This window comes from Panthera pardus, unplaced genomic scaffold, assembly GCF_024362965.1.
Source record: "Panthera pardus isolate Hobbes unplaced genomic scaffold, ASM2436296v1 HiC_scaffold_24, whole genome shotgun sequence".
Lineage (NCBI taxonomy): Eukaryota > Metazoa > Chordata > Mammalia > Carnivora > Felidae > Panthera > Panthera pardus.
In genome coordinates, this window is record NW_026526810.1 from 80,492,604 (window position 1) to 80,513,878 (window position 21,275).

The window sequence follows — 21,275 nt, forward strand, 5'->3', positions numbered from 1 at the left end:
ATCCCTCAAGAGTCTGTTTCTCTTGCTCATTTTTTCTCTTGGTTTTTAGTCAAATCTTGTGTTGGTCAATGCCAGGTTATTTGTAGAGAAAAATTTGAAGTTGTGGGTGATGTTTCTGTAGTGAGGATTTGCTGTTGCTTCTCATAGGCAGATAGGCTGAAACATCACAAATCGTAGATTACTTTAATTACAGATTAAAATGTTTGGAAATTTGGCGTCATTTCAAGGGATTGGTCTGTTTCTGATTTAGACTTTCTTATAAGATAGCCAGTGGTATTAGTTTTGCATTGCTGCTGTACCAAATTATCACAAACTTAGTAACATAAAGTAACAGGCTTATTTTCTTATAGCGTTGGAGGTCATACATCTAAAACCAGTCTTATATAGAACTAAAATGAAGGTGTCAGCATATCTCTTTCCTTTTGGAGGTACCAGGAGAGAATCTTTTCCTTGCCTCTTTCACCTTCTAGAGGCTGTCCATATTCCTTGGCTCTTAGCTATATTGCTCCAGTCTCTGTTTCCATCTTCCCATTGTCTCTTCTCCTAACTTTGATCCTCTTACCTCCCTCTTCTAAAGACTCTTGGGATTATGTTGGGTCCACCAAGATAATCCTGTATATTTGCCCCATCTGAAGATCCTTAACTTAATCACATCTTGAAATTTTGGGGGTTAGGACAGAATTTGGAGAGGTCTTTCTTCAGCCTACCACAGAACCCCATCATGAAACCTGAGCTTTGTGGCTCATCCTATTCATTAGGTCTTGAACTCCCAAGTTTTTCCCTCTCAGGTCCCCACTTCTACTAAAATCTCTGCTGGGTTTCTTGTCCTATCATCCTCTGCTTTTGGGCAGGGAGAAAGAATTGTCAAATGGTGGACTTGGTTCTCTGAGGATACCCTGTTCTATCATAAATTCTCACTATTTGGTTTGCTCTCCAAGGCCTTCAGACATGTCCTGTTGTTTTTGTTTTGTTGTGTTTTGTTTTTGACCATCTTTTGTTCTTAGTGTGGAAGGTTGGTCCAAATAGCCTAATCTTCTATTTAATCACCTTTTTTTTTAAAGCATTGAAATAAGTGCATTTTGCCAAATCTTATCTCATTGTATGTTTCATTTTCCTTATTTTGCACCTTTAAAGATTTAATATTGCCTACTTTATTTGTTGTATGATTTGAATTACAAGTGAAAATTTTGATGGCCAGTTTGAGTTAGTTTCTCTTCAGTGAATAGGGACTTGGGACAGTTCTCTTAGTTTTAAGGGTGAGGTTCTGTCATTTGTTGTTCAAGCCAGTGTGTTAGCTGCCCAGTCTCTATTATAGTGGTCATATTTGAAGAACTTAAAGCTAAGTAAATTGAAGTAAATTTAACATACACGTGGAAGTGGATTTTGTCTGCTTCTTAGATGCCTATTCAGATAAATATGGAATAAAATTTATAGAGCTTTTCCTTACAGTGTTGCTTTCTTTCAGTATGAAGGCTTAGAATCATCTTTGAAGGATGCCAGCTTTGAGAAGGAGTCAACAGAAGCGCAAAGTTTGGAGGTAAAAACAAATAATATATATAATTATAAAGGATGGGGGTGGGGCACCTGGGTGCCTCAGTCAGTTAAGCGGCCGACTCTAGATTTTGGCTCAGGACATGACTTGATGGTTCGTGAGTCTGAGCCCTGCATCGAGCTCTGCTATGTCAGTATGGAGCTTGGTTGGGATTCTCTCCTTCTGTCTGCCTTTCCTCTGCTTGCATATGCATGCTCTCTCTCTCTCTTTAAAATAAATAAATAAACATTTAAAAAAAAAGCTGGGAGAAAGATTCTTACTGAATAACAAATTTCAAGAACAGTGTATCTTCTCAAAACTATGTTAAATGTGTAAGAGCATTTCTAGATGTTAAAACTTAAATAAAACATTAACTATAAGAAATAGAACATTAGTATAAAATATTTTAAACTATTAATTAAATATTTTATAAATATTTAACTTTATAAATTAAAAAAATTTTTTTTTTTTTTTAACGTTTATTTATTTTTGAGACAGAGAGAGATAGAGCATGAACGGGGGAGGGTCAGAGAGAGAGGGAGACATAGAATCTGAAACAGGCTCCAGGCTCTGAGCTGTCAGCACAGAGCCTGACGCGGGGCTCGAACTCACGGACTGTGAGATCATGACCTGAGCCGAAGTCAGACGCTTAACCGACCAAGCCACCCAGGCGCCCCTAACTTTATAAATTTTTAATAAAATATTTAAAAAATTGAGCTCTCTTGCTAACTTGTTTTGAGTGATGCATATTCAGTTTACCAGTTTACTAGAATCTAAGGCCATATACAAGCTCTTTAGTCTTCATTCTTGAGAAATGTATTAAGGTAACCATCCCTTTTTTTGACCCAGTTTTCTCTAGAAAGGAAAAATAGGATTCATTTTCATAAATTTAGGAGTAGCTGGCAATATATTATGTAAATTATGGTAGTACTTGCCTTTACTTCATTCCCAGTGTATCAAGAGCTGACTAGAATTAGGCCAAAGTTTTTTTTTTTTTTTTTTAATGTTTATTTTTGAGAGAGAGAGGATGTGCGAGCAGGGGAGGGGCAGAGAGAAGGGAGAGAGAGAATCCCAAGCAGGCTCTGCATTGTCAGCGCAGAGACGTGAGTCTTGAACCCACAAATCGTGAGATCCTGACCTAGCCCAAGTCAAGAGTTGAGCTGGATGCTAAACTGACTAAGCCACTCAGGGCCCCCTAGACCAAAGCTTTAAGCAGTGATGTTCTGGTAAATGTTTAACAGCTGCCTCTCTGAAAAGCCAGAGTCCTTATTTGTAGCATCTGCTGGGTTCGATTGTGTAAATATTCCCAGTTTCAAGGTACCAACATGATGTTACTCAATATGGAGTTTGGAAGAGATATGTATAGTCAGCTCTCCTGAGCCAGGTATGATTTGGCCAGTAGTAAGAAGGGAAATACTAAAAATTTGTCATTTAGCTAAGCTGCAACAAATTAAGGTAAATAATAGGAGTGTCTTATTACTGGTTAGAGTTGGAAGTGTTGTAAAAAGCCTACTAATAATAAAGTAGAAAACAATGGACTTAGTACCTTTGGTGTACATATTTAGTTAGTGCAGCTTGGCTGTTATGAATCACTGATGTCCATAATCATTAGAAAGTCTATAAGTATAACAGTGGATGTTAACTCACTGGAATTAAAATAAAAACTAAAAAAGTCTATAGGTCATGTTTCAGAATTAACTAGTAGAGTCCAAAGGAAGTTATGAATAGAATTCTAAATGAAATATATTTCTTAATCTTTTCCTTCTTCATTTGTTACCGATTGATATCCTCAAGAACATGTTGAAATTATTTTATTTATTGACCTGTTTTAACTACTGTTCAAGTAGTAACTTACTAGTTTGATTAAAAAAAAAAAGGAACTGCATAAGGAATTTAGCTGGCTAACAGAATAGCAAAAACTGGACAGCAAAAGCATTTATTCAAGTTTGGTAGTATTGTGGGCAAAATAAAACACACCAATTTATTTTTAAGGCATTGAATTTACATGATCTAGCAGTAAAATTAAAATGAACATTTTGGAAGTTTTTGTCTGATTTTAGTAATTTGAAGAACCATGTAGTGTTTATTTTTAAAATTGGTAAATGTAATTGAGCATAAACTATATGTGGTAGAATTACAAAAATTTCATGGTTGAATTGGTAGATAAAATCGAAACAATAGACTAATTTTGACTCAAATCCGGGAATTCATATAATCAAGTAACCAAATTTGGGAAAATATATAGAAATAAGTGTTTTAACTACTATAATATAGTATGTACTTGTTCTTTCTTTTTTCTTGGCTTCCATTAAATTCTTTGAATCTTTTGGTTTTTTTTTTAAACAAGTTTGTTGAAGGATCACAAATATCAGAGGTATGTTTGTTACAGTGTTTAAAATCAAATTGGAATAATTCAGTGATTAATCATTTAAAATTAAAAGGTCCCAGAAAATATGTCATAATTCAATTCAGAACATTACTATGAAGCAATCTTGATTAATTTTTTTATTTATTTTTTATTATATCTTTAATTATATTAAATCAGACTTCTCATTTTTTCCTTTATAATGCTTTAGAGCAGAGGTTGGCAAAGTATATTCTGGGTTCTGCACCTGTTCTGTTTTGTTTTTGTTTTTTAATTTTTTTATTTGAGTGTAGTTGACACAAATGTTACAACATGGTGATTCAGTATCGCTATACTTTAATGCTATGCTCATCACAGGTGAAACTACCATCTGTCACCTTACAACGCTATTACAGTCTCGACTATATTTTCTGTGCTATACCTCTTATTGCCATGATTTATTCATTCCATAACTGTAAATCTGTATCTCCTACTCCCTTTCACCCATTTTGCTTATCTCCCCACTGCCTTTCCTGTGGCAACCATCAGTTTGTTCTCTGATTTTATAGATCTGATTCTGCTTTTTGTTTATTTGTTTTGTTTTTTAGATTCCACATATGAATGAAATCATTTGGTATTAGTCTTTTTCAGTGTGACTTATTACACTTAGCATAATATCTCTAGGTCCATTTACATTGTCACAAATGGCAAGGTCTCATCCTTTTTTATGGTTATATGATATTCCATTTTGTATATATACCACATCTTCTTTATTCATTCATCCATTGATGGACACTTAATGTTGCTTCCATATTTTGGCTCTTGTAAATAAGGCTGCAGTAAACATATGGGTGTGTATATCTTTTTGAATTAGTGTTTTAGTTTTCTTTGAATAAATACTCAGCAGTAGAATTATTGGATCATATAGTATTTCTGCTTTTAACTTTTTGAGACATCTCCATACCGTTTTCCACAGTGGCTGTACCAGTTTACATTCCCAGCAACAGTGCACAAGGGTTCCTTTTTCTCCATATCCTTGCCAACACTTGTTATTTTTTGTCTTTTTGATTTTAGCCATTTTTACAGGTGTGAGATGATACCTCATTGTAGTTTTGATTTGCATTTCCCTTATGATCAGTGATGTTGGGGATCTTTTCATTTCTTTGTTGGCCACCTACGTGTCCTCTTTGGAAAAATGTCTATGTAGGTCCTCTGCCATTTTTAATCAGATTGTTTGGTTTCTCTTTTTTGTAAATAAAATTAAAATTTTTTTTTTTTTTTTTTAGAGAGAGAGAGTACATGCAAGTGCACGAGTGGCAGAGGGGGAGGGAGAGAGAATCTTAAGCAGGCTCCATGCCCAGTGTGGAGCCTGACATGGGGCTCCATCTCACGACCATGAAATCATGACCTGACCTGAAATCAAGAGTCGGACACATAACCGACTGAGTCACCCAGGTGCCCCTGTAAATAAATGTTATTGGAACACAGTTATGCTCATTTATTTACATAATGTCTTTGCTTTCTCACTACATGCTCAGAGTTGGGTTGCTGGGACCGAGACTACATGACCTACAGGCCTAAAATATTTACTCACTGGTTTTTTATAGAAAAAGTTTGCTGACCTCTGCTAGTATTGCTGTTATTTAAATATTATAAAAATGAACTAATATGCAAATGAAATTTATTTAATTTGAAGTATATGTATTTGATTATACTCATCTGATTTATCATAACCAAAAAATCCTATGTCTATCTATAAAGTTGGCTTTCTCTTTTAGGCAGTCTATGAAAAGCTGAACAGCTCTAAATCTGAACTTGAGGATGAAATACTTTTTCTGGAAAACCAATTAAAAGAAGAGAAATCTAAGCATTCTGAACAAGATGAATTGGTAAGGTATTTGTGTTTGAAGAGACTGCAGGAAAAGGAAATTTATTGAGTTTAAAAAACTTAATAGGTATCAGTTAAAGTATTATATGTACTCCAAAAAATCCAAAAAAATACAGAAGGCTGTTAAGGGGAGAGTAAAAATTTCCAGATCCAGTAGCTTTTTTATTTGTTACAGGTTACCATTACCATGTTAAGTTTCTTGCGTATTCTTACAGAAATTTTCAATGTGTACTATGGAAGTAGCTTACATAAATAAAGTTGAATTATCACATACTTAGTGGATTTTTTTATTCATAAGTCATTTTGAAAACATTTTAACTTTCCTTTATTTGTTATTTTAAAATCTGTAGTAAGGAAGATCTAGATGTGTGTGAGATTATTTAGTAAGATGTGATGTTAGGGGATTTATCTTGAGCCTATAGAACTTAAATGTTATGAAGAGTAAACATGAAATGAATTACTGTTGTTGTCTAACTTTCATATAAAATCCCTTTAAGCATATGGCTGACAAGTTTTCTTAATTTTAAGTCCGCATTTTTTGAGTGAAAGTGTTAGGATAACAATATATCTAAGATATATGGCCTCTTGGAAACCAAAAAAATTTAGTGAATACTTGTTTATAGATTGATACTGTCTTTCCAGATGGTGGATATTTCAAAAAGGATACAGTCTCTAGAGGATGAATCAAAATCTCTCAAATCACAAGTGGCTGAAGTAAGTTGAATTAGTCTAGAAGGTCTGTTGCTTTTGAAAATCATTTTAATTTTATTATTTTATGATTCAAGAAAGAGATATAATACTAGAATTTGAGATATAGGTGTCGTAGATATAGTTCTTTTATTGAAGGTACTTTAGGAAACTTCATTTTATTTTATTTGACAAGTATTTATTGAGCTCTTGCTGTATACCACCGTTGAAAGTGCTTGGCACTTACCATTAGTGGATAAAATAGAAAAGCTCTCAATAAGTTTAAATTCTGTTAAGAGAGGCAGATAATAGATAGACAAGGAAGATGGCAGCGTAGGAGGACGCTGGGCTCACCACGTCATGCTGACCACTTAGATTCCACCCACATCTGCCTAAATAACCCAGAAAACCGACAGAAGACTAGCAGGACGGACTCTCTGGAGCCAAGCGTAGACTAGATGCCCAGGGAGAGGGTAGGAAGGTCAGAGAGGCGGTGCGTGCTACATGGACTGGCAGGAGGGAGTCGGGGCAGTGGAGGGGGAGTCCGTCCGGCAAGGCAGAGCTCCCGAGTCTGGCTTGCAAAAGCAGAGGGGCTGGACAGAGTGAGTTCTGACAGCCAGTGGGACTTAACATCTGGAATGTTAATAGTCAACAGCTCTGCTCTCAGAGAGTGGGGAGGGCAAGACAACGCCGGGAGAGAGAGTTGTTGAGCCCTGGAAGACGGAGTTCAGCTCGGCTGGGGAACAAAAGCTCTGGGAAGCGCCATCTCCCTCTCCCATCCCCCAGCCGAAATTCCAAAGGGAAACAGTTCCCATCACCGAACTTGCTTGCACAGCGCAAACTCCCAAACCTGTGCTTCTGTGGATCCATCCCTCCATTGGGTCTGCCTCCCTCCTGGTGCTGCAGGGCCCCTCCCACAGGGGACAACAACTGCAAAGCCAGCTAAGCCTGCCCCTCCCGCCCTGTGCACCTTGTGGATCCACCCTGGCTAATACGCCAGATCCCATCAAAGCAGCACCACAAGCCTGGCAGTATGCAAGCAGCCCAGACAGGGGCCACACCACTCCACAGTGGGTCCTCCTCCTGGGAGAGGGGTAGATAAGGTACACACCAGTCTGACTGTGGCCCCAGCGGTGGACTGGGGGCAGACATCGGGTCTGACTGTGGCCCTACCCACCAACACAAGTTTCTCTGGACAGCACAGGGGAAGTGCCCTGCAGTTTGGAGCTACCTCAAGGACTACCCAAGATGATGAAACGGAACAATTCTCCTCAAAAGAAACTCCAGGAAGTAGCGACAGCTAACGAATTGATCAAAAATGATTTAAGCAATATAACGGGACATGAATTTAAAATAATAGTCATAAAATTAATCTCTGGGCTTGAAAAAAGTATAGAGGACAGCAGAGAATCTGTTGCTACAGAGATCAAGGGACTAAGAAACAGGAGGAGCTAAAAATTGCTATAAATGAGGTGCAAAATAAAATGGAGGCGACCACAGCTCGGATTGAAGAGGAGAGAATAGGTGAATTAGATGATAAAATTATGGAAAAAGAGGAAGCTGAGAAAAAGATAAAAAATCCAGGAGTATGAGGGGAGAATTAGAGAACTAAGTGATGTGATGAAACGCAACAATATCCGTATAATAGGGATTCCAGAGGAGGAAGAGAGAGAAAGGGGCTGAAGGTGTACTTGAACAAATCATAGCTGAGAACTTCCCTGATCTGGGAAAGAAAAAAGGCATTGAAATCCAAGAGGCACAGAGAACTCCCTTCAGACGTAACTTGAACCGATCTTCTACACAACATATCATAGTGAAACTGGCAAAATACAAGGATAAAGAGAAATTTCTGAAAGCAGCGAGGGATAAACATGCTCTAACATATAAAGGGAGACCAATAAGATTAATGACAGACCTATGTACTGAAACTTCGCAGGCCAGAAAGGAATGGCAGGAAATCTTCAATGTGATGAACAGAAAAAAATTTGCGGCTGAGACTCCTTTATCCAGCAAGTCTGTCATTTAGAATAGAAGGAGAGATAAAGGTCTTCCCAAACAAACACAAACTGAAGGAATTTATCACCACTAAACCAGCCCTACAAGAGATTCTAAGGGGGATTCTGTGAGTGAAATGTTGCAAGGACCACAAAATACCAGAGACATCACTACAAGCGTGAAACCTACAGACATCACAAGGATTCTAAACCCGTATCTTTCAATAATAACACTGAATGCAAATGGACTAAATGCTCCAACCAGAAGACATAGGGTATCAGAATGGATAAAAAAACAAGATCCATCTATTGTTGTCTACAAGAGACTCATTTTAGACCCGAGGACACCTTCAGATTGAAAGTGAGGGAATGGAGAACTATCTATCATGCTACTGGAAGTCAAAAGAAAGCTGGAGTAGCCATACTCATATCAGACAAACTAGACTTTAAATTAAAGGCTGTAACGAGATGAAGAAGGGCATTATATAATAATTACAGGGTCTATCCACCAGGAAGAGCTAACAATTATAAATGTCTGTGTGCCGAATATGGGAGCCCCCAAATATATAAATTAATCACAAACATAAGCAACCTTATTGATAAGAATGTGGACTTTAATACTCCACTTACAACAATGGATAGATCATCTAGACACAGGATCAATAAAGAAACAAGGGCCCTGAATGATACATTGGATCAGATGGACTTGACAGATATATTTAGAACTCTTCATCCCAAAGCAACAGAATATACTTTTTTCTCGAGTGCACATGGAGCATTCTCCAAGATAGATCACATACTGGGTCACAAAACAGCCCTTCATAAGTATAAAAGAATTGAGATCATACCATGCACAGTTTTAGACCACAATGCTATGAAGCTTGAAATCAACCACAGGAAAAAGTCTGGAAAACCTCCAAAAGCATGGAGGTTAAAGAAGACCCTACTAAAGAATGAATGGGTCAACCAGGCAATTAGAGAAGAAATTTAAAAATATATGGAAACAAATGAAAATGAAAATACAACAATCCAAACGCTTTGGGACGCAGCGAAGGCAGTCTTGAGAGGAAACTACATTGCAATCCAGGCCTATCTCAAGAAACAAGAAAAATCCCAAATACAAAATCTAACGGCACACCTAAAGGAAATAGAAGCAGAACAGCAAAGATACCCCTACCCCAGCAGAAGAAGAGAAATAATAAAGATCAGAGCAGAAATAAACAATATAGGATCTACAAAAACTGTAGAGCAGATCAATGAAACCAAGAGTTGGTTTTTTGAAAAATGAACAAAATTGATAAACCTCTAGCCAGGCTTCTCAAAAACAAAAGGGAGATGACCCAAATAGATAAAATCATGAATGAAAATGGAATTATTACAACCAGTCCCTCAGAAACACAAGCCATTATCAGGGAATACTACGAAAAATTATACGCCAACAAACTGGACAACCTGGAAGAAATGGACACATTCCTAAGCACCCACACACTTCCAGAACTCAAACAGGAAGAAATAGAAAACTTGAACAGACCCATAACCAGTGAGGAAATTGAATCAGTTATCCAAAATCTCCCAACAAATAAGAGTCCAGGACCAGATGGCTTCTCTGGGGAATTCTGTGAGACATTTAAAGCAGAGATAATACCTATCCTTCTCAAACTGTTCCAAAAAAATAAAAGGGAAGGAAAACTTCCAGACTCATTCTATGAAGCCAGCATTACTTTGATTCCTAAACGAGACAGAGACCCAGCAAAAAAAAGAGAACTACAGGCCAATGTCCCTGATGAATATGGATGCAAAAATTCTCAATAAGATACTTGCAAATCGAATTCAACAGCATATAAAAAGAATTATTCACCATGATCAACTGGGATTCATTCCTGGGCCGCAGGGTGGTTCAACATTCGCAAATCAATCAATGTGATACATCACATTAATAAAAGATAAGAACCATATGATCCTGTCAATCGATGCAGAAAAAGCATTTGACAAAATTCAGCATCCCTTCTTAGTAAAAACCCTCGAGGAAGTCGGGATAGAAGGAACATACTTAAACATCATAAAATCCATTTATGAAAAGCCCACAGCTAATATCATCCTCAATGGGGAAAAACTGAGAGCTTTCTCCCTGAGATCATGAACACGACAGGGATGTCCACTCTCACCGCTATTGTTAAACATAGTGTTGGAAGTGTTAGCATCAGCAATCAGACAACAAAAGGAAATCAAAGGCATCAAAATTGGCAAAGATGAAGTCAATTTTCACTTTTTGCAGATGACATGGTATTATACATGGAAAATCTGATAGACTCCACCAAAAGTCTGCTAGGAGTGATACGTGAATTCAGTAAAGTTGCAGGATACAAAATCAATGTACAGGAATCAGTTGCATTCTTAGACACTAATAATGGAGCAACAGAAAGACAAATAAAGAAACTGATCCCATTCACAAATGCACCAAGAAGCATAAAATACCTACGAATAAACCTATCCAAAGATGTAAAAGATCTGTATACTGAAAACTATAGAAAGCTTGTGAAGGAAGTTGAAGAAGATATAAAGAAATGGAAAAACATTCCGTGCTCATGGATTGGAAGAATAAATATTGTTAACATGTCAATACTACCCAAAGCTATCTACACATTCAATGCAATCCCAATCAAAATTGCACCAGCATTCTTCTCAAAGCTAGAACAAGCAATCCTAAAATTCATATGGAACCACAAAAGGCCTCAAACAGTGAAAGTAATTTTGAAGAAGAACAAAGCAGGAGGCATCACAACCCCAGACTTTATCCTCTATTACAAAGCTGTAATCATCAAGCAGCATGGTATTGGCACAAAGACAGACACATAGACCAGTGGAATCGAATAGAAACCCCAGAATTAGACCCACAAAAGTATAGCCAACTAATCTTTGACAAAGCAGGAAAGAATATCCAATGGAAAAAAGACAGTCTCTTTAACAAATGGTGCTGGGAGAACTGGACAGCAACATGCAGAAGGTTGAAACTAGACCACTTTCTCACACCATTCACAAAAACAAACTCAAAATGGATAAAGGACCTGAATGTGAGACAGGACACCATCAAAACCCTAGAGGAGAAAGCAGGAAAAAACCTCTCTGACCTCAGCCGCAGCAATTTCTTACTCGACACATCCCCAAAGGCAAGGGAGTTAAAAGCAAAAATGAACTATTGGGACCTCATGAAGATAAAAAGCTTCTGCACTGCAAAGGAAGCAATCAACAAAACTAAAAGGCAACCAATGGAATGGGAAAAGATATTTGCAAATGACATATCGGACAAAGGACTAGTATCCAAAATCTATAAAGAGCTCACCAAACTCCACACCCGAAAAACAAATAATGTAGTGAAGAAATGAGCAGAAAACATGAATAGACATTTCTCTAAAGAAGACATCCAGGTGGTCAACAGGCACATGAAAAGATGTTCAACATCGCTCCTCATCAGGGAAATAAAAATCAAAACCACACTCAGATATGACATCATGCCAGTCAGAATGGCTAAAATGAACAAATCAGGAGACTATAGATGCTGGCGAGGATGTGGAGAAATGGGAACCCTCTTGCACTGTTGGTGGGAATGCAAAGTGGTGCAGCCACTCTGGACAACAGTGTGGAGTTTCCTCAAAAAATTAAAAATAGATATACCCTATGACCCAGCAATAGCACTGCTAGGAATTTATCCAAGGGATACAGGAGTGCTGATGCATAGGGGCACTTGTACCCCAATGTTTATAGCAGCATTTTCAACAATAGCCAAATTATGGAAAGAGCCTAAATGTTCATCAGCTGATGAATGGTTAAAGAAATTGTAGTTTATGTATACAATGGAATACTACATGGCAAGGAGAAAGAATGAGATATGGCCTTTTGTAGCAACGTGAATGGAATTGGGAGAGTGTTATGCTAAGTGAAATAAGCCATATAGACAAAGACAGATACCATATGCTTTCACTCTTATGTGGATCCTGAGAAACTTAACAGAAGTGCATGGGGGAGGGGAAGAAAAAAAAAAGAGGTTATAGAGAGAGGGAGCCAAAACATAAGAGACTCTTAAAAACTGAGAACAAACTGAGGGTTGATGGATGGTGGGAGGGAGTGGAGGGTGGGTGATGGGTATTGAGGAGGGCACCTTTTGGAATGAGCACTGGGTGTTGTATGGAAACCAATTTGACAATAAATTTCATATTTAAAAAAAAAGAGGCAGATAATAAAAAGTTAACAAAATTTGCTAGAAAGCACATAAAAGGTTAAAAGAGGCTAAATCATTTGTCCAAGGTCACATGGCAAGTTAGTGGCAGAGCCTTGACTGGACCCTGGTAGCCTTTTTTCTGGTAGCCTCTACTGTCTTTCCTATTAATATTGTCATGTTTTTTTTTTACTTTAATTCCATGTTTTAGGGAGTATGTATAAAAAAGAGTTATAATATTAAATTAATTCCTATAAGCTTGATATGTTGTGTTTTACTTAGGCTAAAACGACCTTCAAAATATTTCAAATGAATGAAGAACGACTTAAGATAGCTCTAAAAGATGCTTTGAGTGAAAATTCCCAACTTCAGGAAAGCCAGAAACAGGTTTGTACTCTGTAGGGACTCTTTAACTGTGATTACATAGTTATAAATGTTCTGGGCATACTCATGACTGACCCATCCTGGGGGCAAGATTAGGCTTTCCCCGGAAAGCAGGAAAGGAGGACAGTCTCCTGAATATCCTTTGACATGTCTTTTATATAGGGTGCAAAAGTGTATACTCCTGTTACCTTTTTCCTCCAGTAGTGAAAACGAGCCAGGGCAAATTTTAATAATCACAGCAAATAGGATTTAGGACCAACTCCTTAAAGCCAGACTGAAGGAAGGCAGGGAATATCCATGAGAATGATTGAAGCTATGGGTCCAGGGCCTAAAGATAGAAGCAGTTCTGGTGGTTAGAGCAAATGAGGATTTAGCTTCTTCCTTCTTCATATGTAGAGATACTCCCACACACCCACATATATTTACTGTCTCACTATTCTCCCAATACAGTTAAAATTTTTCCATGGGACAGTTTTTCATTTGATTGCATTATTTACAGTTTTCTAAATGTTATAGCTAAGCCACGTGATGTGCTCTTACTACATGTTCTGTTTTACCCAAAATTTTATTTGCTCTAGGGTTAGTAATTGTTTTGTTTCCTATATACCATGGAGATCTGTCTTCTGGAGATGCTGAATAACTTTGTGCATTCAAATGCTTTGTTAATGTACTAATTTTATTTTTTTCTTGAAGCAATCCTTCCTGAGGCCTTCCATCCTCCTGGTCCAATAGGAACTTTTTCTCTAGGTCTGTTAATGATTCTGTTGTCCTGAGATTTCACTTCACTCCCATCTATTCCCTTGTCTTTCTCCTGTGTTGGATCTTCTATTTCCTGTATCCAAGACTTGCTCTTTTGTGGTTAATTTTCTTGATTAGCTTCCTGAGACATAGGTATAGAAGGTAACTTTTAAAAACTTTGCATGCCTAAGAATGTCTTCTCTCAAGGTTATTGACATTTTGGTTGGATATCTTCTGGATTGGAAAGTTTTTTTTCTTGAAATTTTGATATTGGTCCATTGTCTTCACTTTCCAGTATTGGTTTTGAGAAGTCAGATGAGATTTGGATTGCTGAATCTTTTTGTGATCCGCTCTTTTCCTCCCTGAAAGATTTTAAATATTTATTTATTTTGAGAGAGGCAGAGAGAGGAAAAGAGAATCAGCTCGGAGCCTGACATAGGGCTCAATCTCAAAACTGTGAGATCATGGCCTACATCAAAATCAAGAGTCGGATGGACGGACTGACTGAGCCAGCCACCTGTTCCATTCCAGGAAGCTTTTATATCTTTCCTTGTTTCTAGTTCTCTGAAATGTCATGATGATGTGTGAGTCTTTTTTCATACTCTTAATATGGAAACTCTTGGTTTGAATTCAGTTCTGGGAAATTATTTCATGCTTTTTCTGGGATTTTTGTATGATTATATAGTAGTTATTTAAATATTTCCTCTTGGGCTGTGTGGGTGCCTCAGTTGGTTGAGTGTCTGACTCTTGATTTTGGCTCAGGTCGTGACCCCAAGGTCTTGGGATTGAGCCCCATGTCAGGCTCAGGCTGAGTGAGTGTGGAGTCTGCCTGAGACTCTCTCTCTCTCTCTCTCTCTCTCTCTCTCTCTCTTTCACTCTCTGCTCCTCCCCTGCTTGTATGTGTGCATGCACGCACTCTCCCCTGCCCCCTCCCCCAAAAGATGTCCTCTTTGTTTTCTTTCTTTGCAAGTTTTGTTGACTTATTCTCCTATATTTTTCAATTGTAAGTGGTCTTTTTTATTTTGTTTTTGCCTTTTCTTGTTTTTTTTTTTTTTTTTTTTTAATTTTTTTTTTCAACGTTTTTTTATTTATTTTTGGGACAGAGAGAGACAGAGCATGAACGGGGGAGGGGCAGAGAGAGAGGGAGACACAGAATCGGAAACAGGCTCCAGGCTCCGAGCCATCAGCCCAGAGCCTGACGCGGGGCTCGAACTCACGGACTGCGAGATCGTGACCTGGCTGAAGTCGGACGCTTAACCGACTGCGCCACCCAGGCGCCCCTGCCTTTTCTTGTTTTTAATGTTTTTATTTATTTTTGAGAGAGACAGAGCACAAGTGGGGGGAAGGGCAGAAAGAGAGGGAGACACAGAATCTGAAGCAGGCTCCAGGCTCTGAGCTGTCAGAACTGTGCCTGATGCGGGGTTCGAACTCCTAAGCCTCCAGATCATGACCTGAGCCGAAGTCAGACATTTAACGACTGAGCCACCCAGGTGCCCCTATTTTGCTTATGCCTTTTTTTCATTTATGGGTGCCGTGTCTTATCTTGCTGAGGATATTGTTATTATTATTTTCTTTTTTGAAGTGTTTTTTAGTTCCCTGAGTTGTTTTGTTTACTTTGAGTTCCTTTATTTTCTGTTTTGGTCTATGTCTTTTATCTATGAGTTTCTTTTTTTTTTTTTTAATGTTTGCTTATTTTTGAGAGTGAGAGAGACAGTGTGAGCAAGGGACGACAGAATCCGAAGCAGGCTCCAGGTCCTGAGCTGTCAGCACAGATCCCGATGCGGGGCTCGAATCTACAGACCGTGAGATCATGACCTGAGCCAAAGTCAGATGCTTAACCGACTAAGCCACCCAAGCACCCCACTAAGTTTCTTTTTAAAGTCAGTTATTAGGTGATTCATGGCAGTCTGCTCATTTGATAGTGAAGCTCTTCATATCTAATTGGAAGCTCAGTGTGTGTTATTGGGAGGCTGTTCTGTAGGGTAATCTGGCTAGGGTGTTTCCTTGGGAGATCCCCAGTTGTTGGTATTTGAAGATCATTTTCCACAGGGATAATTCCTCCACAGTTTCTGTTTGAGAGGGATAAGCCTGTTTGCCAACAGTGTGGCAAGCAGCTAAGACAGGTGGGGGTTGTTGGTGTGTCACTATCCAGTAAGTCAGCTTTTACTTTATCCTTTTATGTTTTCAATATTTTACTCACACTTTCACCTGGGCCAAGTGTCCCAGAGTTTCATTTTCCACCTCTCCAGAAAATAACCTTCTAGGCTTTTGCCAGACGTATATGTGTATGCGTGTGTGTGCGGACATGCATGTGAGAGATATGGGTGAGTGGGAAGGATGGATGGAGGGTCAAAATGTATGTGTATGTATGTGCAGGGACTTTCTGTTTTTTTTTGTTTTTTGTTTTTCATTTTTTATACAAACTTTCAGTCTTCCTCTTTTCAATCCTACTTATAGCCCTAGTATTGGTGCCTCCAAATTCTAAGCATTTTGGGTTGTATTAAGTCAACTTACATTTGGACTTTCCCATCTTCTATGTAGATTTCAGATTTGTCTGCTCTGCTGTATTTCTTACTATACTTCTATCTCTTTCTGCTTTCCACTTCTAGAATTACCTTTTCCTTCATCACCTGTTTTCTTTTTTTCTTATGGGTTTATGCTTCTTCCCCCCCCCCCCCAAATCTTTTAGTAAATTTTTTCTCATCTTAGTAGATTTCAGGAGAAAGTGGTCATAAATGCTGTGTTAAATTTGCTGTTATAATCAAAACTGACCTTTTCTATCTTGAAAAATTTTCACCTAGATTGTCTTATTCTTTACATCTACTTTCATTTAACTCCTTTTTAATCACTCAAGTTCTTAAACTATCCTACATTCACTGATGCCATGTTCTAATATACTCCTCTAACTTCTTAAGACTGCATGCTGGGTATGCAATTTCTTTAGTCATTCACTAGAGTCCACTAATAACCAGATTCAAAGTTTTTTCTTCAAGAAAATCCTCATTTTTTTTTAATCTGTTGGTGTTCTCTTATTGTGTTATACACGCATAGAAAAAGTTTAGTTTTCTTGTGCTAGGAAAGATGCCTTAGTTTTGCAGAGAAATCCAATAATTATTGTTTGAGAGAATAGAGTTTTAAAGTTTTAATAGATTTGGACTTTTATATTTCTATGGGCCATTTCTTTTGTGAATTGCTTGCTCATTCATTTTTTTTCTTATTTTTCTTTTGACTTCTAACAGCTCTTTGCATCTTAAGATTATTAATCCTTTGCCGCATATATTTTTAAGAGTTCCTTTCTAGTTACTTGCTTTTAGATTTTGTTATTTTTTGATTTGTGAGGTTTTTAAGTGTTATGTAGTCAAATCTGTTTTATAACGATCCTTACCTTTTGTATCATGTTCAGAAAATTTTTTCTATAAAAGTATATACTAAGTAAAAGATTGTTTATGCAGAATTTGATGTATTCTATATTAATGGTATCTCTGGAAGTTTAGTTATCCTAACTACAAAACAGCACATGATTTAAAAAACAAATTTTAGTACAAATAAGTTATGGCATGTTATATATTATTTAAGGGATGGTAAGAAATGACCAAATCTAACATATGTATGTCTCAAAAAACCTCTTATTTAATAAAAATTTATTATGTAAATCAGTTGAACAATATTTAAGTGTCTCTTATTTTACATTACCCCTCTTGAAAGTTCTTTGAAAACAGGACCCCACCCTTCCTTCCCTTCTTTCCTCCTGTCTAACCCTCTCCTTCCCTTCTCAGCAACATATTGTGTCGTATAACATCTATTAAAGTTATATCTACGGGCACCTGAGTGGCTCAGTTGGTTAAGCGTCCGACTTCAGCTCAGGTCATGATCTCACAGTTTGTGGGTTTGAGCTCCACATTGGGCTTTGTGCTGACAACTCAGAGCCTGGAGCCTGCTTCAGATTCTATATCTCCCTCTCTCTCTCTCTCTCTGCTCCTCCCCACTAGTGCTCCTTCTCTCTGTGTCTTTCAAAAATATATAAATGTTAAAAAAAATAAAAAAAAATTGTGTATGTATATATAAATAAATTCATTCACACCTAAGTATGAAAAATAACAAGTTGCTTTTTTTTTTTCTTGGTTGGGTTTGAATTTTAGCTTTTACAAGAAGCTGAAGAATGGAAAGAACAAGTGGGTCAACTTAATAAACAGAAAATAACATTTGAAGAGTCCAAAGCATATGCAGAGCAAGTTCTGTATGATAAAGAAAATCAGATCAAGGTAAATGGGCCTTCTGGTTTTAGTGACTGAGGCAGCTAGAATGTTATTCTGAAATTTGAAAATTTTTGTTTTTTGAAACTTTTATTTTTATAATTTATTTGGTCAAATTAGAGGGTGTGTACTTCTTGGGCATTCATTTTAATTTGTACTGATATTATCATCTTGCTCCCAAATGCTCCTTGAAGACTTTTAGATTTGTAGTCTATATATCAACATTCTTTATGTCCTTTTTGTCCTTTCCTTTGTATTTTAGCCTAGGTATTGAGTGAAGAGAAAAAAGAATAATGGATTTTACCTTTGTCTTTTAGACTGCCATCTGTTTCTTTTGATAAAAAGAGGTTGGAAAGAATTTTAGAAATTGGACAGATGAAGTTATATGTATTGGCTGAATATCTGTAATACCTAGATTAGTTGTTGTATGTACTCTCACGGAGATAAATACTTTTCAAAAAATAAGTCTAATTGAAACTTGACTCTAATAAGAATATGGTAACTTATTTTTACTTTTAGGATTTGTTCACTTTTCCTTACTCCTTATTTGCCCTTTCTAGCCCTTTTTCCTGCCTTCTCTTTTAAATCTTAAAAGCTTTAAATCTTAAGCTTTAAATCTTAAAATCTCAAGCTGCAAACATACTCAGGTGTGAGTATCAAGTAATAAGATATAAAACTAACATTCTGTAATCTATGCAGTGAAGTGAACATTGCCATCTTGAAACCTATTCATTTATCCTCTTTACGTTGTTGCTATGAATTTTTTGAAGATTCCAGCTTTAGTTGTTTTCATGATTTGGCATGTTCTTTTATTTTTTCCCTAAACTTACTCTACTAAAGAACTTGAGATTCTTCCTAAGCAGAATGCTAATCTCAAGCTCTACTCAAAGCTTTAGGCCATGTTATTTTTGCCTGGAACTCTCAAGAGGGACAGATCAAAGGGTAGAAATTACAGAGCAGAGTGGGTTTTTAGGTGGGTCCTTCCACAGAAATATATGGCATAGTCATTTCATTATTTACAATGAAAAACCTTTCTTTATTCAAGAAAATCAAAAAAGTACTGTTGGAAAACCTGTAATGTACCAGTTCAGGTTCTATTTTATGATAGAACCCAGGCTCGCCTGTGTTCTTTTTATATATCATGTACCTCACTTGCAGGTGTTTGACCTCACACAAAATTTACTGTTTGCTTAATGGCTACTGTTATTTGTGGTATGGAAAGAATGTAATATAGTAAATATTTTGTTACTTTATAGTCAGGCAGTATATTTAGCAAAAATGGACCATTATCCAGTATCATATTTGATTTAGGAATAACCAAGTTTGGTTTTTAACTCGCAGAGTTTAATAGTCAATAAATATTATAGTTTTCAGAGTATATGTCTCAATATCAGCTGGTGAATAAGAGGTCATGTACTGTTATCTATGTAGATTGATTTTTAAAGTATAACTACACATTCAGAAGTTGTAAATCAGTTAGCAAAAGGCATTATTACCTTCTCTTTCTGTTTTTCTCTCTTTACTAAATGTCAAGTCTCTGACTGAACGTTTGATAAAGATGAAAGATTGGGCTGCTGTGCTTGGAGAAGACCTAACAAATGATGATAACTTGGAATTGGAAATGAAGAGTGAATCAGAAAATGGTATGCAGTTGGGTATGAAGTCGTGATTCATCCTCTTTTGCTAAAAATGATAAGTAGCTCTTGTATTTGCTTTTAGTTTCCTATGTGTACCATGTTCTTTATACAGTTCTAGTTTGGCACATCTTCTCCATTTGTCTCTAATACTCTGTCCCTCTCACACCGTTTCTTATTGTTAAGCTTCAATTGGGATACAGCTTTTTCAGTAATCTTTCTCCATCTCCTCAGACAGACTTACAGCCTCTTTCCTTCCTGTTCTTTTTATATGTTGTACAAATCCTCATTATAGCAATTTTCACATTGATCATAATCATTTCAGGGCCTATTTTTCCTGCCATGGCTGCTAATTGGGTGGATGGTGGGTAGTTTGAAAAATGAGTGTTATACAGGTGAATGCCTGAGGATACTTTGTATTAATTAGATGGCTCAGTACTTTAATCTTGGCCACCCCAAATTGTTATCACCGTTGCTGGTTGTGGTCTGGAAACTCAGGCAGGAGTTAGGTTCACTGTAGCTGCTCCCTGTATTTTCAAACCAATTCCTTTGACTTGAAAAGAGAATTTTATGTTGACATGATTATAGATTCATTGGAAGTTGCAAAAAGAGTACAGAAGTGTTTTGTGCATCTTTCACTAGTTTCTCCCCGTGGTAGCTCTTCTGACTTTTGTGACCTTTCTCTTTTTTCTCTCTCTACCCCTTACATATTAACACATGTATTAAGGAACAGAAGGTATGATTTTTTAAAAATTTTTCTTTGATGATAGCATTAATGCTTGGAAGAAAATTACAGTCCCATACGGTTGGTTCTGTTTGTACTTTTTTACTTCTGCTTTGTCTTGCAAGAAGCAATTCTTTTTGTAATAGAAAATGCATGCTCGTTTATTGTTATTTTAATTTGGAGTATAATTCCACTTATGTTTTATATGCTGAAGGGTCCTAAGAATAGTTGAGACGGTGGACTGTATTGGGTGAATACCAGATTCTTGTTACAAATTTGTTTCTAGAGAGAGTCGTGAAGAATCTGTTTGACAATATTATGGTACTTGCAGTGCTTTTTTGTTTATCTTCTTGGGAGCAGGTCCAAGGCCATTCTGCCTTATTTCAAATTCTTTATTGTAGCAAGAATAGAGATTACAAGGCTCTAGTTGCATGAACTAGTAAAATCATTTGGATGTCTGTTGTGACATGGCACTATTTTCCCGATTGAATGTTGTTTTTATTTTTTACTATAGATAATCAACCAAAAGGAGCTTTGAAGAAACTGATACATGCTGCTAAGGTTTGCATTACTATATAAATATAAAGATAGAGAAAAGAAATAGAATTTGGATTAAAGCCATATGTCCTTAGTAACTATTTTAAAAAGTCTGTTTTATAGTTACCATAGAAGTGATTCCAAATTTTCCAAAGTGAGCAGAATTTTCTTTATCAGTTGCTTTTTTCTTTTTATAATAACTTTAGAAATTCATATTGTTATTTTTAGAATTTATCATAATAAAAAATTTTAAGGTCTGCACAAATTTTTTAAGATAAGGAATAAATAAAAAATGTTTAGCATATATTTTTTCATATTTCTGCCTGAACATTCTTCCTTCTCTGGTCT

General features: G+C 36.8%; 1 protein-coding gene across 1 annotated transcript in view; it reads left to right on the plus strand.

Annotated features, from left to right (window-relative positions):
* MIA2 (MIA SH3 domain ER export factor 2) overlaps positions 1-21,275 on the plus strand; it is a 108,201-nt gene that overhangs the window by 46,946 nt on the left and 39,980 nt on the right. Inside the window, 8 exon segments of the mRNA XM_019426083.2 lie at positions 1,466-1,537; positions 3,879-3,905; positions 5,654-5,764; positions 6,406-6,477; positions 12,940-13,044; positions 17,919-18,041; positions 19,567-19,687; positions 20,905-20,951. Coding sequence (XP_019281628.2) covers positions 1,466-1,537; positions 3,879-3,905; positions 5,654-5,764; positions 6,406-6,477; positions 12,940-13,044; positions 17,919-18,041; positions 19,567-19,687; positions 20,905-20,951 — 678 coding nt within the window.